The sequence below is a fragment of the Camellia sinensis genome, chromosome 4 (genome assembly GCF_055761805.1).
Source record: "Camellia sinensis isolate YWXY chromosome 4, ASM5576180v1, whole genome shotgun sequence".
NCBI classification, from domain to species: Eukaryota; Viridiplantae; Streptophyta; class Magnoliopsida; order Ericales; family Theaceae; genus Camellia; species Camellia sinensis.
In genome coordinates, this window is record NC_138964.1 from 38739507 (window position 1) to 38767059 (window position 27553).

At 30.0% G+C, this 27553-nt stretch overlaps 1 protein-coding gene across 1 annotated transcript; it reads right to left on the reverse strand.

Moving 5' to 3' along the window:
- Positions 1-2085: 2085 nt before the first annotated feature.
- On the reverse strand, positions 2086-26207 carry LOC145823697 (uncharacterized). Its single transcript, XM_082923210.1, has 7 exons — positions 26175-26207; positions 4454-4477; positions 4295-4372; positions 4116-4205; positions 3110-3288; positions 2922-3003; positions 2086-2190 (listed from the first exon to the last, which is right to left on the reverse strand). The coding sequence occupies exons 1-7, from the start codon at positions 26205-26207 to the stop codon at positions 2086-2088; spliced, it is 591 nt and encodes a 196-aa protein (XP_082779336.1).
- Between the last annotated feature and the right edge of the window lie 1346 nt (positions 26208-27553).

A 27553-nucleotide genomic window follows, 5' to 3' on the forward strand; every position in this document is an offset into this window, starting at 1 on the left:
TGCTACCTAGGGTTGAGTCCCTAGTTTGAATGAATGTAAATATTGTACATACTGTTCTGTACTGTTTATGTATGAATGCATGAAAAATCTTTTTGGCATACAGACTGTCACAGCTCATTGGACATTGTTTAATTACTGTATTGGCTTCCGCCAGGCCCTGTACTCTGTTTTACTGTATTACTGTTCTGCAGGCCTTCGGTAATCTCAGATTACTGGCCGGTTACGGTGCTAAACATATAGGGCCGGGTTTGGGTCGTGACACCAATTTGTCTACTTGAGCACATGTCCGAATTTTGTCTGGACTCTTGAGAAATAAAAGTGCATGCATATGAGGGAGGCCTCGTTTTTGAAATTCAATTGTAAAAACATGTGCAACTTTATTTCCAAACACTTTATTTGTTTCTATCTCCTTCATCAAACATTTTCTCTTCAACTCAAAAACACGGGCAATTAAATCAGGACGATCAATAGGTTTTTGATATGGTAATAATGCTGAAGTAATTTCTGGCCAATTGGGATTTGCAGTCATGGTAAGAAAAATATCTGGGTGTTGGTTGTATCGTGTGATAGCCATTGAATCTTGAAAGATTTCAAACATATGTCTAGGACTACCAGTAAATGAAGATGGCAAAACAAACCTTTGACCAATTTGTCCAGGTCGCACATAATCTGGATCCATATCTGACAACCCTTGGTAAAGCTCAGCCCGAAGTTTCCCTTGATTAAGCTTGTAGTATGTCAATCGATTTTGCTCAGTTGCAGCCCAAGCATCTACCAAAAACTCTTGAAATAGTTTCCCACCTCGCAAAATTGTTGAATACTCTGTGGGTCGTTCAAACAAACAATAACTACAAAAATTCATTTGAGTAAGTCGATCAGTTGAAGGTCGATCATACTGAACATTCCACAATTTCAACTCAGGTTCCTATCCAAGCTTACCATATGGAAATAATAGAACATAATGTAATGGCAAGTATGCTGGGTGACATTCATTAATTTGCATCAACTCATTATTTCCTCGGAAATGTAAAATAATATCTCTCATTCCATTTACCTCTGTTCCATCACCTGGTATTACAATTGCAATCTCATCTGTAGTTGGTAGGTTATACCGACGTCGATCAGTTGTTGAACTGTAATGAAGATGAGCACGTAGATTGTGTCCTGCCGAGTCTAATTGATGTAAAATGGCATGAGCTTGGCGATATTTATCTACAAATGCATTGACTTGCAACAAACTATCCTAAATAGTTTTGAGAACATCCCTTCTCAAGTTAGGATTTCTACGATTACGAATTTCTAAAGCTGAATAAGGGTCATAGATATACAGCTGAGCATAACTCGTATCCTGCCCTGGTTGTGGTTGTAGTGATCCTGTTCGATGTCGCAATTCCCCATGAATTGTGAAGATGTAGGGCCCCTTCCACTGAGTACTCTAGGATCCAATGTAGCACCAAGACTCGTAAAAACATTGGCTGCATTGTACACTCGAGTATAACTTCGAAAGGATTTTGATTGATCATTATTCCCATCATACGATGCCTGAAGTGGTGGAGGGGGTGTAATAAGTAAAGGTAGCCTAATCTTTCCTTCCAAACAGCAAGTTCCGAATAAGGGACGCTTTATAGATGATTTTGTCAATTTTTTATCCATCCAATGTAAGGCTGAACAATAAGGACATAATACATCCATCTTGCCAAGATAATGGCGGCAAGAATCTTTGTGTGCCCGGGCCTCAATTGATATACTCGTAGGCAAATCTTCTAATTCATCATCAGTACATTGATCTTGTTGAAAAAATCGATTTATTGGAGTAGACCTACGAATATTTGTGTATAAATAAGATTTTGTAAAACAAAACGGTATGAGTAAAAGTATGTATTTCAAAATTAGACATAGTAGTTTACCGATTCCTTTGTGAATTTGAAGATGTGCTTGGCATAGAAAACGAACATGTAGAATGAGGGGTAACCATTGTTCGTTTTTGTGCCGACTGAGAATCTTCAGTTATTATTTCCCACTCCAAGTGAGTGCGATCGCGACGAATTGGTGTTAAAGAATGTTGTCTTAGTTGAACACATTCTTCTAATCCCTCTTGCTCTCGTTGCAAGCATTGAAATTCAATTTTTTCACGCTCTCGCCGTGCCGTTGGGCCAATGTAGCTTTTGATATTGCATTATCATTTTGTGCCTAAAAAGAAAATATTTTATCATTGAAGCAAAAGATGTGAATATTTTGTGCTTAAAATGAAAATATCTTCTTATTTCTTCCCTTTCTCTTAATTTTGTTTTCTATTTTATTTGTTTTATACCTTTAATAGTGTTATCTTTATTTCTTTTTTTCTTATTTCTTCCCTTTCTATTTTCTTATTTCTTCCCTTTCCCTTTCCCTTTCCCTTTCTTTGTTTTCTATTTTATATATTAAATAAGAATTAAAAACCTATCTTATTTAGTTTCTTCGTTCTTTATATATTTTTTCTTTATTTCTTCGTTTCTTTTTTCCTATTTTCTTTATATAAGTAGCAACTTATGGATGGTACATTATAAATGCACATGTATCCATGCAAAATAAGAATAAATAAATTTGAAAAACACATACAAATAATAGCAAGTTACAGGAAAACATATTACAATCATTCTACAAAAACAACATAATACAATAAATTCATTTTATACACTCATATATTTTAACTATTCAAAATTTTGATTAGTTTTGCATCATATTTTTAAAAAAGAATATATACCACATGACATGCATTTGTCATTCTCTTGCCGGAAGGAGCCATCTTTTCTTTTCCTTTAGACATTGGGTTGACATTTTCTTTATCTTTTGCCTAACAAATATAAATAAAATATTAAAAAGATTAAAAAAATCTTATATAAATAAAATACATATAATGTTTGACTTGATTTTGTACATACCGCACGAACACAGATAACATTAAGGTCGTGCTCATCACGGATGACCACACCAACATTTCTACATGGAGTTGTAGGAGGAGGCCTACAGAAATAGATTGTGAACAAATTAAAATCTATATAATAAAGTGGTAATAGTAAGAGTAAAAAATTCAAGATTGTCTTGGGTAAAAAATTTTTTTTATTTTTACCAATTTGGTGTTAAAGAAGGTTGTCTTGGGTTAATACATTCCTTCGATCTTTCTCTTTCTCGTTCTCGTCGCAGGCGTTGTCCCAATTGGTATGCAGAACATGGCTTTTGATTTTTTTCACGTTCTCGCCGTGCACGTTGGGCCAATGCAGCTTTTGATAACACATTATCATTGTGTGCCTAAAATGAGAATATTATATAAGAAGGTGCATAAAATGTGAAGATTAACTAACTTGCTTCCCTTTCATCATATATTTTTTCTTCCTTTTAACTAACTTTTCCTCTTCACTCGGTTAAGTTGTTAGTCATATAAGAACCAATGCATGTATTTATGAAATTTAAAAAGGAAGGGAAAAATAATTTGAAAACACATTAAGCACACAAAACTGTAATCTCACTATGCACGCACTTATTGGTTTTAAGACAATACCCATCTCTTTACAAAATGTACGTTGAAAAGGTAAATATTAGATCATTGGGTACATAAAATGTGAATATTAGCGTGTAATGTCTTGTACTTTCATTTTCTCTCTTTTTGTTATTTCTGTTATATTAAAATACATTTTTGTCTTTTTCTTCTTTCCTTAAGAACTTCTTATAAGAAAAATAAAAATTAAAAAAAATTATATTATGTAGTTTCCTTTTCATCACATATTTGTTCTTTCTTCTTATTTTCCTTTTTCGTTTTCTTCTATTATATTTTTATTATGCTATGTTGTAGATGCAACATATTGTACAAATGCAACATATTTTTATCATACAAATAGACAAACATATTAAAAATTCAAATTAATGTTCATACAAATGCATTAGCATGTTGTACAAATGCTTACTTTAACATGTTTCAGAAAAACATTTCACATTCAATAAAAAGAATTGAATAAATTTTTGAAAAAGAAACTTTTGAAAAATGTACATAAAAAATAGTATACGACACTACGCAATTCCTAAAAAAATCTATATAATATTCGAAAAAGAAACTTTTAAAAATTGTTGAGAAACCATACCATGGGATGTGCATTTTCCTTTCCTTTGCCATAAAGAATAGCTTTTTTTGTTTCCTTTGATATTACTTTGTCTTTTTCCTTTGCCTTTGCCTGTAAAAAATAAGTAGAATATATTTATAAATTATTTTTAAAATGATAAGAAAATACATGTCCAATGTTGAAGTGACTTTTATGCTTACCTCATGAATGCGAATAGTATTAAGGTCACGCTCATCGCGAATAACAACATTAACATTTCTTTCTTGAAGAAATCGAACCTATACATACAAAAACTTTAGAGTAATAAATAAAACTTTATACACATAAATAAGAAAATTAGTAAAGGGAGGAGATATTACGGTTCGGTGTAAGTCCCCATCCACCTATAAAGCATGAGGAAAAAAAATAATTAGAATAGTGATGCTGTCCATAACTGTTGCACTTAAATTTATTAGAGAGGTACTTAAATTTATATGAAGAGAAAAAAGAAGAAAAAAAACTTACTTGATCAAAAATAGTGATATTGTTCATAACTGTTGTACTTCAACCTAAAAATTTTAGACACAAAGAAACAAAAAATTAGCAATAATAAAAGTTAACATGGATTTCATTGGCAATGAAATGTTATTTCCAAATATGTTGCTACCAAATCGAATAATAAAATTCAAAATTTTATTTAAATAAATAACTGCCATGAATAGAAAATACTTAATGGGTTATAATCAAGAGAAAAAAAAAAAATATAAACTTCTAAGAAAAAGTAAAAGGTCAACAGATACCAGAGGCACGTGCCTTCTCTATTTAGAAGGGTACAATTTTTTTTAAATTTTTTTTTATAACAAAATATTAAATACATTTGTTTGGGTTAAGTTAAATACTCGGTGAATTTGATTCAAAACAAAAATCCTTATGTTAAATACTTGCGTTAAGTTAAATACTTGTAAGTTTAATACATTTTTTTTTCATGAAGACAACTAAAATAATACGCACACACATAAGGATTGACCAGAATTATATTCCCTTAAAAAGGTGCAAAAAAAAAAAAAAAACATAGAATGTTAAATGAAAAATAAAATATTACACATAGAATATTCTATGTTGTGTTCATGAAGAATATTATGTTGAGTTTATACCAACATAGAATACTATACTCCCTTAAAACGGTGCAAAAAAAAAAAAAAAAACATAAACTCTCTCGCCATATTACACATAAATGTTAAAATGCCAAGTCTTTCAAATTTTTCTTTTAATTAGGAACTCTAGATATTCACAAAATAATTAAATGAAAAATATTTATCATCTATACATTAGAATCACACAGCAAATAAATATTACATTTGAATGGTACAACTAAATAAATATATTACACAGCAAATAAAATGTTAAATAAAATTTTCTGAGTGTCAGTTTAATTTTTTTGTTGCAGGAAGATCAACTAAATAAATCACCCTTACTTTCTTTTTAAATAGCTCCAAACAAACAGTCCCTTCCCCCTCCTCCTCTCTCTCTCTCTACATTCTTTGCGAAACCGATAATCAAACTCACATTTTCTGAGTCAAACCAGCATTTAGAATATATGTTTTTTAAAAGTCACATTAAAATGATAAATTAAAACTAGAGCACAATAAAATGGTTTAAATTTGAACTTTTCTCTTTGTTAACTGACTTCAATTTTATAAAGATGAAATTAAAATCAAAATCACACAACAAATATATTACATTTGAATGGTACAACTAAATAAATATATTACACAGCAAATAAAATGTTAAATAATTTTTTTTGAGTGTGAGTTTAATTTTTTAGTTGCAGGAAGATCAACTAAATAAATCACCCTTAATTTTTTTTTAAATAGCTCCAAACAAACAGTTCCTTGCCGTAATAACCTATCTCTATATCTATCTCTCTCCCTCTCTATTTCTCTCTCTCTCTCTCTCCCTACATTCTTTGAGAAACCCATAATCAAACTCACATTTTCTGAATCAACCTAGCATTTAGAATAGATGTTTTTTAACAATCACATTAAAATGATAAATTAAAACTCGAGCACAATAATTGTCCGAATTTGAACTTTTCTCTTTCTTAACTGACTTCAATTTTATAGAGATGAAATTAAAACCAAAATTAAAACCCATTATAATCATAAATATTTTGAAGTTCACCATTTATGACTTGGAAACTCCAAACATAAATTTATGCAAAAAAAAAAAAAAAAAAATCACCACATAAGAAAGCCATTTTATAAGCAATAAAGTAATACACACATATGCATTAACCAGAATTTTTGAAATGCAACACATTCAATTATACTCCCTTAAAAAGGTGGAAAAAAAAAAAAGAAAGATAAACTCTCTTGCCATATTACACATAAATGTTAAAATGCCAAGTCTTTTTAGAATGGTACAATTTTTTTCTTTTTACATTTGAATGGTACAATTTTTTTTTTATAACAAAATATTAAATACTTGTAAGTTTAATACATTTTTTTTTCATGAACACAACTAAAATAATACACACATATATACATTGACCAATTTTTTTTGAAATACAACATAGAATACTATACTCCCTTAAAACGGTGCCAAAAAAAAAAAAAAAAAACATAAACTCTCTTGCCATATTACACATAAATATTAAAATGCCAAGTCTTTCAAATTTTTCTTTTAATTAGGAACTTTAGATATTAAAAAAAAAATATATGTAAAAAACAGTCTCTTTCTTTTTATAATCACACAACAAATATACTACATTTGAATGGTACAAATTTCTGATTAATAGTTCAAATAATTGACAGTAATTCTTTGATGAAAAAATAATTTCTGCTTAATGTTTTTTTTTGATTAAAAAAATTGGCAATAATTCTAATTAAAAATTGACAGAAATTTGGTGATGAGAGACATTTCCTCAATGTTTAATAGTTTTGAGAGAAATTTGGTTCACAATAATTCTGCTCAATGTTTAATCAAAATTGTCTTTTTGGACTAAAAAGTTGAGGAAAAAAATATAGATGCTTGGGTTAACATTTTGTTTTTTTACGAAAAATTGTGTAATAAAAACTGTATAAATAAGGTGTATAGGGAAAGAAAGTTGAGTAGGTTGTACGGCAGCGTGTCTTACACAGCAAATTATTGCTTCATTCGGGACAAAGTGTTTGGACAGTGATGGTCGGTTCGTGGGGGCCACTACGGGTCCCATTTTAATAATCTGAACCGTTTAATATGTACAACTCGTTGAGTATTATATGCCTGTAAAAAATCACGTTGATCGGATATCGATATGTATATGATCGGATTAATTTTTTTTTTTCAATAGTTAACTATCACACCATCCATTTTATTTGTACAAAATTGATTTGATCATATAGTTAACGATATCCGATCAACGTGATTTTTTATAGGCATATAATACTCAACGAATTATACATATTGACGGTTCAGATTATCAAAACGGAACCCTTAGTGGGCCCCCAAGAGCCCAACATTACCAACAAATTTTGTAGCTTTACCTATGTAATTTTTTTGTTTGCCCAAAAAGTGTATGACCACAGCTGACACTGTAATTCAAACATTTTTTTTTCCAAAAATGTATAAAATATATTTTTAATATTTTTTATTTATAAATAATAAAGAATTTTTTATTTTTTGTGTAACTTTTTAACTTTTTAAATTTTTTTAGACTTGTCAAACTAGGCTTTAATCTCTCGAGGCTCGCCATTTCTCCAAAGAAGCATGTTTATTGTGGCGTGGCTCACGAAATTGGTAATCCAATCACATGAGTTACGAAGGAAAACCAACTAGGCCACAAAGACTTGATAATCATAATAGGGGCATTTTGATTATTTAGCTGCGATGGGTTAAACTATCCTCGAGTTTCTTTATGCACTTTTAAAATTTGTTCCACATCTCACTCCTAAATAATTTGTTCCACAGATGATTCTCCTTACTTTTTTGGCCCTTCATTTGGAATCAATCATTCTTGGGCACATGGTCGAAACCTAAATTAATTTGTTCCACGGATGATTCTCCTTACTTTTTTGGCCCTTTAACATTTGGAATCAAGCATTCTTGGACACATGGTGGAAAGGAAAGCCATAGCTGGAATGAAATGTACAACTGATTAGGATGAGCCCACGTGTACGGTGATGGATGTAGGTTACATCATCAACAATGGATATCCTCCATATCATATACATGTATATATGGTACTATTTGGAGAACAGCAAGCCACAGAATGTCTGCGGAAAAGTCAGAAATCAGAGAAAGGAGCAATTGCATTTTTTCAGGCAAAATATTGGATAAATTACAATTTGCTCTTTATTTTTATTTTTATTTTTATTTTAATCTTTAAAATTTATTTTTTTACCTTGACTTTTTAATTTTTAATTTTTTTTTCATTTTATTTTTAAAATTAATTTCTGTTCAAAATTAGATAAAAAAATAACACAATAACAGTCACATGAAATAAAAATATTTTATTATATATTACTCACATTTCTAACATAAATTTAAATTTTAATATAATAATATATTATTTGTGTTACATGAAAGTTATTGTAATATTTTCTATCTAATTTTAATATAAGTTAATTTAAGGGGGATGCACCAAATTAATGTTTCGAACATTAGATTTCGAACATCAGATTAATGTTTCAAACATTAGATTGATGTGCAAATGGGACTAAATGGAGCATAAGAAAACTTTTAGGACTAAATGGTTCAACTTTTCAGAAACTAGGACTTATGGGTAAATTTTCCATAATTTAAAGAGTAAAATGAAAAAAATTTAAAATTTGAAGACCAAATAAAAAGAAACAAACTTGAAGAGTCAGAGGGAAAAAATGAACAAATACAAAGGGACAAACGGTAATTTATCCCAAAATATATTTATATGCATGCATTATTCATATACAAATAGAGAGAGAGAGAGAGTATGTGAAGCACAAGAAGGGCATGCACCAAGTTCTACATGGTGAGGGTTTTTTAGGAACAGCAATGGTAGGTATATCAAGGAAATTATTAAATTTTTTATCGAATACACGCATTGGTGGAAGGTCCATATGCATATAAATCTCACATTTATGTAAGTGTTTGATAAAAATTTAATAATTTTCTTAAGGTCTAACATTTTTCTTTTAGAAACCAAATTTTCCATTCTCAAAAATAAAAACTTTGTTATAAAAAATAGATAAATTAAACCGACATTACTTTGGAGTAGGAGAAAATATAAAAAAAATTATATAATTTTGACATAATTATATTAAAATTTTAATTTACATAATATTTAGTTTCATTTTTATTAATAATTAATTAGTTATATAAATTAAAAAATAATAATGTCATAATTTTTTTATTTAAATGTATATATTTTTTATCTTATTTTCTGTTGTGATTTCACATTGCTTACATTATTTTCCATCACTTTTATCTTATTAGAAAGTAAGTTAACGAAGTTATATCAAAATTATAAAATTACTTGCATTTTCACTGTACCTCTATGGAGATCAGTATAATTTATCTTAAAAAATATTGGAAGATTTCTATCCTTGCGATTAATAAATGATTGATACAAAAAATTAAAAAAATGTCGTTAATATATACACTTTTAAGAGTAAAATAATTTTGTATAAAAAAATATTTATTTGAAATAAAAATTTTGATCCCAAAAGAATAATAATTCATCACTAAATATTAATTTCGTCTCTTAAAATACAATATAACTAAAATATTTCGCTGCTAAAACATGATTTCGTCCCTAAATTTTTAGGAGTAATACCCTAGTGGAATTCAGGGGAAAAAGAAAAAAAAAAATTATAATTCTAATTATTAATATGTATAAAATTTCACACTAATTTATAATTATTTTTTCAAAATCTCACTGGTATGATATTTTTTAAAATTTTTATGATAAAACCTTAAGATGTGATTATCATATAGTAGTCCCTCACACATGGGATTGATGCGTGTGATTCTTCACAACTCTAAAAACTTTGCCAAAGAAAGGAGGGTTGAGACAGAGAAAGTCTAAAAGAAGAGTAGAACCCAGCCCAGTAGTATAATAAGAGAAAAAAATGATTCAGGTAGCAGAGCAGAGAGATCTGAACTGAGTGAGTGAACAATAAAAGTGCAAAGATATCAATCCTTTTCATTCCAGATCTCTAAAGAACACTGCTTTGCTTTTGTGGGTTGTGGGCTCTGTATATAAACCCTGCAACTACACATGGCTGTACTACATACTGATCAGTTCTTTTCTTTATAGAGAGAGAGAGAGAGAGAGAGAGAGTGTGAGAAAAAATTAGGGTAAATTACAGATACATTGTTTCCTGTAAATTGAAAATTATAAATATTTTATTATGATAATTTTTTATTTAGCAGAATTAATTAAAAAAATAAAATTTATACCGGTTCTTTTATATAATAATAAAATTATACGAATTATAATTAAAATATATTTTTAACATCATTAAAGTTGTTAATTGATTTGATAATTTATTAAAAAAATAGGCCATTTGTTATGAATGTAATTTGTTATGAAATGAGCCACTCCTATTTTAAACAACTTTAAAGGGTGCATTTATAATTTATTCTAAAATTTTTAATTGGTCACAACTTTTGAAACTTTATTTGTATTTCACTAAGAAGTTAAGGGTTGTGTGGATAGGTATCAATATGGATGATATTAATTAATATTAGACTGTATTAATTAGTATATCAGTGAATATGGGCATTAAATTTTTTAGTACATCTTGATTGGCATTTAAAACTCTAGTGGTCAAACAACTCGCCCTCTTAATCTTATGGTCTTCGACGTAATATATATATATATATATATATAGGTAAAGTGTGTGGAAGAGAGTAAAAAAACCTAGCAAATGATATGTAAAGGTAAATGAGACCTACCTTTCAGTTTTCTTGAAAGAGCAATGAAATTATGCAAAGAAGCCAAAGTCTGCACTTTGTTCACACTCACAGATAGATGGAGTGTTGCTTTTGTGGGAAGAGTTTCTAAGCATTGTTTGTGAGAGAGAGAGAGAGATAGTGCCGATGACTAAGGTGTCGTTTGGGAAGTGGGTTGATTTTTTAGATTTTTGGCTTTTTTAGCCTGAGTTAAAAAGTTTGGTTTGAGAAATGTTTTTTGGCTTTTTGATTTTTTTGACTTTTTTTGTGAGAGAAGAGTGTAATAATTATGAGTTGGATGTGATGTTTGGTTGTGGTTAAAATAGTTTATTTTATCTTTTATGACTAAAATAGCCCCAAACCTATCCAAACCCACTTGCCAAACCATGCCTAATAAGTTTGGAAAGTTGGAAGAGAGTATGAAAAAGGATTAACGAACTGAATCTAAAAAAAGAAAAGGATTAATGAACAATTAATAATGATACTAAAATTTTGGAAAAACAAATGTTTATTCGTAGTGGTTATTTTCTTAATTTTTTTTTTATAATTTTTATAATTAGATATCTGGATTATGAGATTCTGAAATTAATAACCGAACATCTAAACAAATTATTAGTGACTCAACCTCAAAATTTTAGATTTTGTTTTAAAATTTTTACCGCTCGACCAACTCTAAGATTTATTTATGTCTCTTTACAGTCACCATTGGATATTTCCAAAAATAAAAATTTCATTTTAGTATAACAGTGAAACTGTGCAAGATCGTGTATGCACGTATCACCTGTGTTTGATATAAATATTTTTTGTGTATCAAAATTACACAAAATAATTATTTTTTTATTGTCTCACTTAATTGCAATTTTCTCAACGATATCATAGCTTTTGTTTTAGGGTAATGTTAGAAATATCAAATTTTCTACTAAATAAATAATCAAATGCTTCACATGAATGTGTGGTCTGTAATTTTGTGAACCCAACATCTATATAAAATATTTTGTCATTTATTTGATAAAAAATTTAGAATATATAATATTTTCCTTTGTTTTATCTCAGAAAGCTACTAATCTCTCTATCTTTCTCTTTAAAGCTGGTTTGGGAAAAGTATAATGCAAGGTAGGAAGCTTTTAGAGGATGCAGGGTCCACTATAACTTTATGTACAGATTTCAGATTTGTATATTTTTGGCAGTGTAATAAATTAACGTGTTTGATATTAAAAATGAATAAATTGTGGTAAATAGTATAACCTTTTTCGGCCTAATATTACTAAGAGTGCCACTACAATGCAATTAATTTTTCAAGGAATTCAATTATACTGGGTGTAGATTTTAAGTTTAGTTAAAGTATTTGTGATAGCGAAAAAAATAAAAAGGCAAAAGTAGAAAAATATTTTTTTTCCACTCTTTTCTTTTTTCTTTTTCCAATTTTTTTCGTCTACAATTTCAAGATCGAAATAGAGTGTTAAGCATCTCCAAGGGAATAATTAAACAAGACTTGTTAGGCATTTTAGTCAATATAAGTCTAATTTTGAGCTCCAATGAGCTAGTTATTGGGTTAACTACTTTACCATCTTATTTTTTTGGTGGCTACAATTAAAGAGCCCCCGAGGCTCTCCAAACAATTATGTATGTATATATTTTAGATTTTTGTATATTTATGTCTTGAATTTGGGGTTTTATATATTTTATATATATATATATATATATATATATATGTGTGTGCGTGTGTGTAGCAATTTTATTTGTTCTTTTAATTCTGTTTGATGAATTACGGAATAACTTATTTTGTATTTTTTTCTCCTCATTCTACAGGTTTTGTATGTCTGTATAGGCAAATTTATTATTATTGCAAATTTATATTAGTAAAATATCAACAATTAATATTTTTTTATTTTAAAAATTAATTGAGTTAGTTTAAATGATTAGCTAAAAAAAAGAGTGTGGTTGGAGAACACAATAGCTAAAGTAATTAGATAAAATAAAGAGCGTACTTTTTTTTGTACTTCAGCTAGTGAAAAGTAGTGAGTGTGGTTGGAGTTGCTCTCCTAAAACTTCAAATTTAGTCAAGACCATTATTTAACTCCAAATTATGTAGATTACGGCCAACTTTGGACCACTATTGACTATATCATCTATCAGCCTTAATTATTAAATTTTAAATCAAGAATACCATATGAAAAAGTTTATTGTTCTCGAAAAAAGTGTACCCACGAGGCCCATCATAAATAAATTCTAACTTTAGATTGCAATTATTGGGTGATTTTTTTGATTCCATAGATCGGTTAATATCATATTATAGTTCTAACCTAGGTGTAGGGGATATATTGCTAAGCTAAAAATTCAATCAATAACTAAGCATTCGAGAATTCTAACTACTAAACAACCAAACTTCTCCGGTTAGTCCTGATCATAATTCACCCATGCTATTAAGGACTTGCATCTTGGGCTCAACCAAGCTTCTCCGATTAGGCCTAATTTGAGCCATGATTCACCCATGCTATTGTCGACTTACATCTTGGGCTCATTAGACACAATTGGAAAAGGGCAATGTTAGCTAATTAATTCAGCAATAATAATGTTACAGCCGCAATTAAATTTGAGTACCACATTTTAAATATATTTAACGTGTTATTACTGCATTAGTATATAACATAAAAACTTAGATACATTAAACTGATGCATTAATACATTTGTTAACATTTAAAATTTGATAAATATAACAATATTAAGTAATCAACAATTATGCTTACTAACTCAGTGTTCATCGTTATTTAAGAAGCCAAGGCCTCCACATCATATGTAATTCTTTGAAAACCAGTGATAGTTTTTACATATGCAAGAGTTAAAGAACTTAAAATTTTTTAGTAAAAATTTGAAAAATTATTATTAAAGAGTCAATTTTTTTTTTTTATATTTTCACAGGTCTTTTTTAAAAATTTAAAAATTTAATTAAAATAATTAATTTTTAAGATAATCCTAAATAGGCAAAAAAGAAAGGGGATATTAGAATGAGAACTTTATGTATTGGAGGTAGAGAAAGTGTTGTTTTAGATTAGAAAGTAAAAAAAGAAAAGAAAAGAAAAGAAAAAAGATATGGCAAATTGGACCAAAGAGCAATAGGCAGAGGGGCATTTGTTAATTGTGAGAGATGATAGATAACTTTTTCTTGGGCCAACCCCCTTCCCACTCTGCAAATAGTCAATTTTAAAAGCAGCCGTTATTTCTGACGTCTGATATCAGTGTTTTTAGCGATCGGAAAATGAGATGTGGTAGTATATTTTACCCACTGTTGTGTGTTGTGGGTTTTTTTTTTTTTTTTTGGCCTTTTCTACTTCATTAATGGTGGATTAGAGCTACCAAATTAGAGGTCTCTAACATGACTGTTTAGTAATCATTCAACATTGAAACTCTATTAAAAATAAAATAAAATGATACTATATATATATATTAATCGATATATTAATTAATATATTAATAAATGATATGATATAATTTTAGAGATTTTAAATTTTTATTGTTTATATAATAGGTATGGTTATAGTATTGAAGTGCTAATGTCATACTATATGTTGTACATTAATTAGTATATCAATTGGTGCGTGTAGGCACCATTGTAAAAAAAAAACCATGAAACTGAAAAAAATAAATAATAATAATAAAACAATAGTAAATTATTTAGATATAAATTTTTTTAGTAAAATTAAAATGGCTGAAATTAATGTAAATAGTGAGGAACACTCAAATAAATAACTATATATATGTCAAAACTATATGATAATATTATTATTTTTTTTTATTCGTATGATTAACAAATTATTAAAAATGACCAACTTAAGACCATCTCCAACCCTTCACCAAACCTAGCATCAAATTTGAAATTTGGTGAAAAAAGCACTGTTTGGAGCTCTAACGGTTTTACCAAATTGATATTAAATCGAAAATTCACCAAACGTTTCACCAAAAGGAGGACAGGCTCCGCATTTCACCAAAACACTGTGCATGACCGTTGGGGGAGACCAACTAGTCGACCGGCCGGTTGACCAACCGGTCGATCACCAAAAGGTTCAAACAGTTCCAAAAACAGTTCAAATAGTTGAAAAAAAAAAAAATTTTTTTGCCTTACCGGTCGACCACTAAAAGGTTCAAACAGTTCTAAAAAAAAAAAAAATTTTTTTTGGCTTAACCGGTCGGCCACCTGGTCGACCAACCGGTTATCCCGGTACAAATTTGATGAAACTTTGATGAAAATCAACCGTTGGAGCACTCGATATTAGATTGAGAAAAAGTCATTTTTTTACTCAGATTTGATGAAAATTTTGGTTCAGGGTTGGAGATGCTCTAACATATGAATAAAAACTTTAAGGAAGTCAATGTATTTATGTTAAAAATATGAAATTATATATATATATATATATATATATATATATATTTTTCAAATCACAAGAGAAATGATTGTGGTTTATCCTAAGAATAATAATAAGGGAAAATTACAAAAGAAAAAAAAAATAGAGTTTGACTTTTATAAATAAACATTCAGTTTTTGATTTTGTCAGCATAAATCTTAAACTTTTGATTTATTTTTAAACTACATCATTTGTCTATTTTGTAACCAAATAGATTGAAAAGAGGTATTTTAGACATTATTTAATATAGATGTACATAAAATATCTAAAATATCATTTTTTACTAAGTTTAATGACTAAAATACATGCGTTAGTTTTACTTAGCATAAATAGATAAATATATTAAATTGAAAACAAATCAAAAGTTTAGGATTTAAATTGATAAAATTAAAAATTCACGGTTCATTTGTTTAAAGGGTTATATTCTGGTTTTTTTTTTTCCTAATTTTTTCTAATAATAATAAACAACAAATCTACAAACACATTATTGAACAAAGAAAATAATTGGATGAATGAAATTTTTGAGAAGTGAATTTCACCAATAAATTTTATAAAATATTATTTATTTACATATTTTTTGTATTTTGATTTTTATAATAAAGTAAAGAAAAGTGAGTAGGAAAAGATGATTTTGTTATGATGAGACCACATTGTATGGGGAAGGTGGAAGGGGTCCATGACTCCATGTTATTTGTTGCGCCTTTCCTTTTCTTTTCTCTTTTTGTTTGTCACGTGATGTGGTCTTCTTCTTGTTGTGTGAGTGCTAGCCATATGCTTGAATAAAAATGGACCACGTTATGTATGGACTATGTGTATTTGGATGGGTATATATTAATGCACTCAATGATGGATCTAGGGGGTAAAAAATTTAAAAAATATCATATATTATATTAAAAATTTTAAAATAATTTAAAATTGTAAGAGTTTGCACTCTTAAATTTTTTTAGATTATTTCAAAATTATGTAGAGTAGTCCCTTCAATGTTTTAAATTATAGAGTAGTCTCCTAAAGTCTCAATCCTGGATCCGTCCCTGAATACACTAATGCTATCATTCTAAAATATTTAGGGGTTGTTTGGGATATTCTAAATAAGTGTATTTTTTGACTTTTTATAAAATATGAATTGAGTTTGAAGTGATGTGGTAGAGAGGTGATGTGACTTAAATAGGATAATGACTTTTTAACTTTTTGATTTTTTTAGGACATGTCTTAAAAAGAATTTTGGTTTAAGTTTTTTGAATTAAGTTTTTTGAAAATTGAATTTTTTGGTTTTCATGTTTTTTTGTTTTTACTGAATATTTTTAAAATTTTAAACATTTTTTTTTACTTTTTTAGATGTACATTACTTAGATGTATCTAAAAAGTAAAAAATTTGTGAAAAAATATTTTAAAAAATTAATAAATACGTAAAAATACAAAATATGTACGGAATTCTCGTATTTTTTTTTGTATTTTTGGTATTTAGTGAATTTTTAAATGGTTTCTTTCACAATTTTTTTTACTTTTTAGATATATTTATGTTAGGTATGTCTAAAAAGTAAAAAAAATTGCTTAAAATATTAAAAAAATTCAATAAAAATAAAAAAATACGGAAAACAAGAAAGTATAATTTTCTGAAAAGAGTTTTTGGAAAACTCTCAGCAAGCATGCTAGTTCTAGAATTGTTACATTTGAGATATAATACGTGTTTTATGAAGTTGATATGCATAATGAATCTAACATAGATTAATATTTTTGAGTAAAATTTGATATAAAAATTTTGAGTACATAATATATATGGTCATGTATGTACAACATATTTTTAGGTGTTATTCTATACATATTTTAGACCATATGTACGTTTGTTGAGTGTGCTATGATAATCAACAAATTAGTGAAGGGGAAAAAAATTGAAAAGTTATTAAAATCTAAAATTTAAAATTATTGTATAAAATCTAAAATTTAGAAATTGAAAAAAAATGTGACAGCTCGCACCAAGAGATTATTTGGGATGACCTAAATAAGTGTACTTTTTGTCTTTTTACAAAAAGATGTGCAGAAAAGTAGAGAGATGATGTGATGGAAAAAAGATAAAAAAATAAAAAGTGTGTACTTATTTAGGATAGCCAAACTTGACTTAAGAAATGTGTGCTCTTTATATAATATATTAGAAGGTGTGGATATCCTATCCATATGGATGTGCTTGAATCAACTACCATATATAGATATGTAATATAATTGAATTCAACAGCTATAATTGTCCTTGCAATTTCAGATGGAAATTTTTGAAAAATAAAAATTTTGACATTTTATGTCAACACCAACTTAAGCTTTTGTTTTATATAATAGAAGAAGATATAGAATACATATACAAGTTATGATCCAAATTATGCAAAATTACAAACAATTCTAGTATTTGGTTATAGGTTATTGTTGGATGGGGCTCAAAAATAATCAAAATAATTAAAAGTGACGGTTTATTATGACGGTTGGCTTAGGCTAAATGTAAAAATTAAAAAAAATTACAAATCGGTTCGATCCAAATCAAATTATATAATTTAGTATGATTTTTTATAATAATTGGTCTAGTCCTAATTCACAAATTAGGTGAACCACAGGAGACCATTCGCAAATTCAAAATCATAGTTTTGATTTGGAATCAAACCGAATCCAACTATTTGTTTATACTCTTGTTGGAATTTTAGGTTTGTAACTTTTGATGGCATAATAGTACTAGTTGTTAATTATTGAACAATATTGAATAATGGTTGCACAATGGTAGGTTTAATGTTGGGAAAAATCTCAAGATTTCATGGAACAGATTGGGTGATGGTATTCTTTGTTTCAAACCGAACCAAATCAAGATTAAAAGATTCGTTTTGATTCCAAAATTTATGGAATTGTAACTAGCATAATTGGTGCATGATTTCTTCAAAATTGAACCAGACTCACCCTTAATTTGCATATTTATGTTTAGACAAGGGTTTCCTCTGACTCACTATGGAAGCGCTCTGACATCCTAAGCGATATGACATTCTATAATTGGTCACTTGTTACACAAATCAAAATTTTTTCAATTTCTTAATAGCTTTTTGGTGGTCAACGAAAACATGTATTTAATAATTCTAAATTATTTTTGGTAACTTATATAATTTTTTTATTAATTTAAAATTTTGTCTAAAATTATAAGTTTCTAAAATTATTTTATTATACTTGGATTTCTAAAATCCTTAATGCATTTATCTTTACTCCAGTTGAAAATTTGCATGGTGGATTTTCTATTATTATGAAACTCAATTTTCAAAATTGTTTTTACTCTGTTTAAGTTTCTTTTTTTAATTTTTTAATTTTAATTTTAATTTTTTTTAATTCTTTTTTTGGTCTCTAGATTATGAAACCAATTTAAATATAATAAGGTTATTTTGTTTCAATATATCATAGTTTACAATAGTTAGCATCTTGTAATTCTCTACTTATTAAGTTATTATTTTGGCTGTGAAACAAAGACTGGGTACTAGATAGCCTCTTGATTCTAATGTAATTTTTTTTTTAATAATAAATAAATAAATTCCAATGTAATATTTTTCATTGTAATCATTGGAAAAATTATTTTTCTTTAATAATTGAATTATTGTGGTTGCAAGAATGTGATGGTAGAGGATTTTAAGAAGATAAAAAATTGAATTAATTAAGTATTTTGGATGACTTATTTCAACTGAAATTATCTCCATTTTTTTTATTATCATTTATTATTTATTTAGATAGAGTTTATTTATTTATTTATTTTTACAGGATCAAATTTGGCTACAATTGTACTCCACAATTAGTACTAGTTAATTGACTAAATATAATGAAATTCTATTAAAAAATAAAAGAATGTATTTTAGAAAAAGATTTAAATTAAAAAAGAATACATAAGTTATCTAAAAATATTTAGGATTCCTAACACATATTTTCTAACATTAATATTAAGGTTAATCACAAAAAAGTCGCTAAAAATTAAATACTTTTTTTATTTGAGTAACAAGTGGCCAATTATAAATTCTCATTACTTGGGATGTAAAAACTCCTACATAAAGGATTGGAGGAAAACCTTTTTCTTTAGGACAAATTACATATACCTCCTTGAGGTTTGGTTAAATTATAAATATCCCCTTAGGTTTGAGAAATTACAAATTTCTCCTAAATGTTATATTTGCATAACAAATTAGGGGGTAATTTGTTATGAAATTTAAACCTCAGGGGGTAAATTATTATGAAAATACAAACCTTAGGGGCGGGATGTAATTTCCGAAACCTCAAGGAGGTATCTGTAATTTAACCAAACCTCAAGAGAGGTATATGTAATTTGTCCTTTTCTTTATGTTTATGATTGATTATGCTCCAAATAGTCCTATATTAATCTAAAGTGGTGTTGATTACTATTTTTTTTTTATTTTTTTGTTTTATAAAAAAATAATTATAAATATGGAAAATATTACGTCACACAGACCAGTATGATTATTATTATTATTATTTTTTCATTTGTGGGTTGGTGGTATTGGGCTCCAAAGCAGCCCACTAGCAAGAATATAATAGTGTGGATTCACAAAAATGCTTTTAGAAAACAGGCTCTGCTTTCGGGCTTGTCTGGACTTTGCCAAATTCAGACAATGACTTGGGCCCAAAGTATAATAACTTGTTTAATGCACAATTTTATTTAAGAGAGAGAGAGAGAAAAAAAAACTCTTATTAAATTGTACCTTCTTTAAATTTGAAAGTCAATGACAACTTTTGAGTTTTTTGTTTTTAGTAAACTCCTTTTTTTTCTTCATATTTTAGTTATTTAAGAGAAAAAAAAATTAGATGCACCTATCCTAGTTATATTTAAAAAATAAAATATTTATGAATAGATCTTAAAAACGTTCACTAAAGACAAAAAAAAAAATAAAAAATAAAAACAAAAAAATGGTAGATTTACTTTTTTTTTATTTGTTTTGTTTTTAGTGAACTATTTTTAGAATCTTTCATAAATATTTTACCTTTCAAGAGTATCTAAAAGTTAAAAAAAACTGTAAAAAATTAACTAAAGAAAATACGAAAATTTTAAAAAATTTAGAAATAAGACAAGTTTTTTAAGCAGGGAAGGATGACGTAAAGTGATTTAAAATATATATTTCTTTTATTTTTGATTTTTTTAATTTAAGTATTTCTTATTTTACAAGAATTATTTTCTTTTTTATATATTTTTAATTAGAAAAAATTAGTTTAGTATACACACTTATTTAATCCTTACAGATAAATAAATTTTTGATGAATTATTAATAATTGCATAGAGTTTTTCACTATACAAAGTTGTCTGTAGGTGTTCTTGTTACTTATCTTCGTTCGATACATACTTCATCAGTTAGTAAGAAAGGTTTGTAAAATTGATTAATCTATATAATATTTGCAAAAATGAAAAAACTGCTTACTACGAATCTCAAATGATCAAATATTATTGATGTTTGATGTTTGGTTTGCAGCATTAATCCCCTTGTGATCCCACTTATCTACTGGTATTAAAATAATTAATCATGTTTCTCGTTTCTTCAATGGCTTTACATGACAAAGAAAGGGAGCGCTTATCCATGTTGGAGATGGACGAATATAAAGTTGACACATCATTATGTACAAATTTTATGTAGGGTTTATTGGTGATGAATTCATTTCTATGAAGGAATATGACATTAGGTTTAAGGATTAATTTTTTATCATGATGAAGACATGATTAATGAAATTATTTGGTGAGAAAGACAAACTATTATTTTGAATTACTCTATTTATTTATTTCATTTTTACGCAATTGCTGCTAGATCATTGCCGGACAACCATCGATGCTAGAAAAGTTGTCGAAAAGTCGCTGGCGGTGGTGATATGGAAAGATTAGATAAATTAGATGGACAATAGAGGAATAACACTGATATGTGACAGATATATAACTGGGACAAATAGACAGATATGTAAAGGTAATATGGTCTTTGAAATTAGTTCGTCATTTTCGCCGAAAAAGAATAGAGTTAAGGACTATTAGACCAAAAGTTTTAAAATTGGACTTATAGCCTTAGTATCCTTTAATATATAACTTTTCTATTTATATATCATTACTCGTTTCACTATTTGATATGTAAAACAATAATAACTTTTTGTAATTTTGTGAACAATTTGAGTAAAATAGTAATTTCAATGATAGATTCGACTACTTTGTCATGTATGACTATAATTATTTTTTGTAATAAGTTTTGTGGTTGGTTTTGTGTAACTAGACTTTTTGCATTTGTGCATGACTGTTGCTAATGGATACCTTATTTTTTAAGCACATTTTGTTGAATGTATCAACAGATATGATTCTTCCTAAAAGTTGTATTTCATGTGAACATGTAAAATATGAGCACAAGAATCATGTTATGGTTCTTAACCTTTGTTTAATTGTGTTTCAAGTCATGCTATTCTCAAACTCTAATGTCAAAGAAAAACATTCTTCCTTTCCATATAAAAGTTAAAGTTATCTTTTAATTATTTTTATTTTATAAAAAAATAATTATAAATATGGAAAATATTGTATGATTATTATTATTATTTTTTGTCATTTGTGGGTTGGTGGTATTGGGCTCCAAAGCAGCTCACTAGCAAGAATATAGTGTGGATTCACAAAAATGCTTTTAGAAAACGGGCTCTGCTTTCGGGCTTATCTGGACTTTGCCAAATTCGGATAATGAATTGGGCCCAAAGTATAATAATTTCTTTAATGCACAATTTTATTAGAAAAAGAGAGAGAGAGAAAAAAAAAAAAAAATTCTTATGAAATTGTACCTTCTTTAAATTTGAAACTCAATGACAACTTTTGAGTTTTTTTGTTTTTAGTAAACTTCTTTTTTTCTTCATATTTTAGTAATTTTTAAAAAAAAAAAAAATTTAGATGCATCTATTCTAGTTATATTTAAAAAATAAAATATTTGTGAATAGATCTTAAAAAAGTTTCACTAAAGACAAAAAATATAAAATAAAAACAAAAAAAAATGGTACATTTATTTTTTTTTTCTTGTTTTTTTTATTGGACTATTCTTAGAATCTTTCATAAATATTTTACTTTTCAAGAGTATCTAAAAGTTAAAAAAAATTGCAAAAAATTAACTAAAGAAAATACGAAAATTTTAAAAAATTTAGAAATAAGACAAGTTTTTTAAGCAGGGGAGGATGACGTAAAGTGATTTAAAATATATATTTTTTATTTTTGTTTTTTTAATTTAAGTATTTCTTATTTTACAAGAATCATTTTCTTTTTTATATATTTTTAATTAGAAAAAATTAGTTTAGTATACACACTTATTTAATCCTTATGGATAAATAAATTTTTGATGAATTATTAATAATTGCATAGAGTTTTTCACTATACAAAGTTGTCCGTAGTTGTTCTTGTTATTTACCTTCGTTCGATACATACTTCATTAGTTAGTAAGAAAGGTTTGTAAAATTGATTAATCTATATAATATTTGCAAAAATGAAAAAACTGATTATTACGAATCTCAAATGATCAAATATTATTGATGTTTGATGTTTGGTTTGCAGCATTAATCCCATTGTGATCCCACTTATCTACTGGTATTAAAATAATTAATCATGTTTCTCGTTTCTTCAATGACTTTACATGACAAAGAAAGGGAGTGGGAGTGCTCATCAATGTTGGAGATGGACGAATATAAAGTTGACACATCATTATTTACAAATTTTATGTAGGATTTATTGGTGATGAATTCATTTCTATGAAGGAATATGATATTAGGTTTAAGGATTGATTTTTTATTAAGATGAAGACATGATTAATGAAATTATTTGGGAAGGACAAACTATTATTTTGAATGACTATATTTATTTATTTATTTTTTATGCAATTGCTGCTAGATCATTGCTAGACAGCCATCGACACCAGAATAGTCGTCGAAAAGTCACTGGTGGTGGTGATATGGAAAGATATATAAATTAGATGGACAAATTGGTGACATGTGGACAATAGAGGAATAACACGTGGACAGATATGTGATAGATAGATAACTGGACAAATAGACAGTTATGTAAAGGTAATATGATCTTTGAAATTAGTTTGTCATTTTTGCCAAAAAAAGAACAGAGTTGAGGACTATTGCACCAAAAATTTTAAAATTGGACTTATAGCCTAAGTATCCTTTTATGTATAACTTTTCTATTTATATATCTTTACTCGTTTCACTATTTGATATGTAAAACCATAATAACTTTCTGTAATTTTGTGAAAAATTTGAGTAAAACAGTCATTTCAATAATGGATTCGACTACTTTGTCATGTATGATTATAATTGTGTGAGTGATTTTCCGACCATACGGCCAACTTAGTAACCAGCTAGAGAGTACTGGCAGAATAGATGACACTTGGCTGACTTGAAACAGAAAGAGAAGATTCCGGCGGTGGTTTGTCCACCCGGGGGCACTCCGACGATCAAGTCAGTATATCTCTCAAAGATAATCAATAGCGCTAAATTCACTGTTCTCAATATAAATTGCGTACCTTAGACCCATGAGGGTGCCTCATTTTTATAGTTACCTCAATCCTTGTCCCAACGGAAGCCTAGCTTCAATGGATTCCTGTTGAGTGCTTACTTTGGACTCTCCAAGAGATAAAGATAAACTCCTTAAGAGTATTATCCTTATCCATCCTGAAGTCCTTCCATCATTCTAGGACTCTTATGCCTTATCCGCCTATCTCGGATTCCGATATCTTCGGAGACAACCTCGGCCCTGCCGAGATTACCTCAGCGTTACGACTAGGACACGTGGAACCTCGGCTGACACGTCGGCGTCACCTTGGCCATGTGTTGGTACTCAGAAAATATATCCCCACAACTGCCCCCTAGGTTCTATTACCTCGGCAATCTGAGGTGATGGAACCTATATTAGTACTTGTAAAACATACATCGGCCTAAGTGTCTTAGCCGAGATCATTATTTCGGCCGACATGTCTTCTTTAAAGATCAAGACTTCCAAATGCTCTTTCATGCGTATGAGCTGTCGCGCATAACAACTCAACCGTTTTCAGCCACGCGTCTTTCTCCTACTAGATCGTACCTGATACGCATCTATAAATCAAATCCTTCTCACGTGCGCTATCTGGCGCATACCTTCTTTTAGGCACATTTATGACCCTTTTGCCGCCGTTTCTATTTTGGTAAAACTTGTTTCTTTCCCCCGTCTTTTCACTTCTCATCATTTCAGAAGCTCTCTTTTTCTCTAGTTTTTCCATCTCCTTCATTGTTCCAAGCTTTCAAGCTTCTGCTACCACCGTTGTCCTCCTCTTTCGGCGAGACACTTGTCATTCTTCTCCGCTGCTGCCGTTCGTCTGACCTCGGCGAACTTAACACCGGCTTCCCTTTTCCTGGTAAGTTATCGTGCCTCTTGGTTTCAATTACTTGTTGCTTTTCAAAAAGTTCCACTTCATTTATCTGTTGCCGTTGCTGTTTTTGTTCAAGTATTTGATTTATGAATCATGTATTCGAGCATGTTGATACTACGCCTTTGTTTCTGCCCAATTTATGCCTTGATCTCACACAGTTCACACATTTGTTGATTGTTGCCACTATTCTTGGCCTTATTCCCTTGGCTTTTTACAATGTTCTTGATAGTTCATCTTGGCTCTTGATTCTGAAGCACATTCTTGCTTTTCTGTTTTCCAGATTCGTGCCTTTGATCTTTGTTCCCATAGATCTAGGTTTGGGATTTGTTTGTAGAACCCAAAACAATTGCTAAGGAAAATTGAAATAATTCCCCATAGACTCCGTGTATTTTTAAGCTTTAGCCGAGGTCCTTAAAACCCTTCAAAAACTCTCCCTTCTGAAATCCAATACCTTCAGTTAAGCCGACATCATGGGTATGTGGAAACATAGGGTAGACACCCCGGCCAAATTAGAGCACTTTAGGCAGGAGTTCGAAATCCCGGCCGACGTTCATCTAAGGTTGGCTGGGGAGGATGACTCTATCATGCCCGATGTAAATCTCATGCCTTTCCCAGTAGTGGCATTCATTGAGTGTGGACTTAGGTTTCCACTTGACTCTTTTTTCCGTGAAATCCTTCATTTCTATAGGTTGAACCCAATGCAGCTTGCCATCAATTCTTACCGAGTTATTAATGGTACCATAGCCTTAGCCAAACAAGAGAATGCTAGGATTACTCTTACCGATTTTCAGTACTGTTATACCATGTGTCGCCTGAAATCGAAAAAAGGCCACATCCATTACCTTAAGCCGAGGTCTACTGAATACAAAATTGTTGCCGACTTCCTTGACTCCAACAAGGGAGCGGGGGATGATTACTTCATCGTCTTGGGTAACTGGGAGTTTCAGTCAAACGATGACCTCCATCTTTATCCCCTAAGTCAAACAGTTTTCAAGGAAGGAGCTGGTAAGGGCCACCATTCACGAATTTTCTTGCTTTCTTGCATAAAGTTTTTAACATTCTGCTCTAATGCCTATGCTTTTTTCTTTTTTGCAGTTCTTCCTCAGCCTCCAAAGGGCTTCCGTCAATCTTTCTTTCCTAGCAAAGACTTGAAAAAGCTATTGAATTTGCCAGTCCACAAGCGGAAGGCCCCTCTGCTTCTTAACTTCATCCCCACTTACAAGTCAGCTCTTCCTGACGTCCCAAAAAAGAAGAAGAAAAGCCTTTCTCCACCTTTTGCCACAACTCCACAAGTTGCGTCCACATCTCGGACAGACCAAGGATCAACCTCTGATCCAGCTGAGCAGCCGTCAACTTCGGCTCCATACCTGATCCCACCATCTCAACGAAAGCGTCGGCATCGACTTGTTCTTGCTGCCGAGATGGGTCTCCAGAAAGCAAAAGATCTCTTAGCCAGCATCCCATCAACTATTGACGCTCTACCAGCGCACTCTCAGCCCCCTTCGAAGCCGAAAAGAATAAAGAAGACTCAGCCAAAAGCGAAAGTGACTCATGTTGATACTAAAGATACTTTGCCAATTTTGAAATTGGCTGAGAGTGAGAAGACCACATCTGCGGCCGAAAAGAGGCGTGCCGAGGCCCAACCGTCTGAATCCCCAAAATCAAAGAAGCCGAGGTCATCCGATACAACCACATCGGGGTCTCGAAAGCAAGATTCCCCCTAGGCCCCCTAAATCACTCTGGAAGATAAACCAGTTATGACCAGTGATAGTGCTGATGATATTAATATCGGCGTTGCCCTTAGTACCGCCTTGTTTCTTCCCGGCGATCTCGACCGAAACGCCGAGTTGAGTGAATATGAGAACTACGCTCTGATGCTTCAGCGCTCTGTTCAAGTAAGTGTCTTTATTTGATCGTTTTCCTATTTTTCTTTCTTTTTTATACTTTAGAAAATTTGTAATAACTTCTACTTTGCTTTACTTTCGGGCCATCCAGCATGTTCATTCCTTCTCAATACAATCCTTCAAGAACCAGGAGAAGCTGGCCGAGAAGAAGAGAGAGGTCTCCAGTCTTCAAAAGACCAATAAAAACTTGCAGTCAAAGATGAAGACCCTAGAGGATCAGACCGAGGTCGCTATCAAAGCCAAGGACGATGCCGAAAAAAAGGTTGGTGCTGCTGAGGCGATAAACAAAGTCCTTCAAGCCCAGCTGAAAGAGGCCGAGGACAGGATGGCCGAAGCCCAAAAGGAGCTTCAAGATGCCCTGGCCACTAAAGAGGCTGAAGTCAAGGCTGCCGACGAGAAGGGTTACAATGAGGGGATGGCCGATGCCACGGTGGCCTATGAAAAGCAAGTGAAGCAGGCATGCAACAAGGGTTTCACCCTTGGTTGGATGACTCTTCTAAAAAAACTTGAAGTCCTCGAGGACTCGCCCCTCAGGAATGCCGACGCCATTCCTTTTCCATTCCCTCAAACTCTAAGTCAATCCGACGACGAATCTGAGTCTGAGGAGGAGACCTTGGTGAGGAAACCAAAGGAGGCTACTGGGACCAAGTCCCCTTCTCTGAATGAGCAAGTCCTGGACTTGACTCAAGATGAGGAGGGTGAGGAGGTTCCCAAAGATGCTGTAGCTGAGAAGGCATCAGCCAACGTGCCCCTCGCCAACAAGAGCCTTGATGAAACCTTTCAAGAAATTGATGCCGAGCTTGCAGCGAAAAAGGCTACCGAGGTGTCCTCCCAATAGTCGT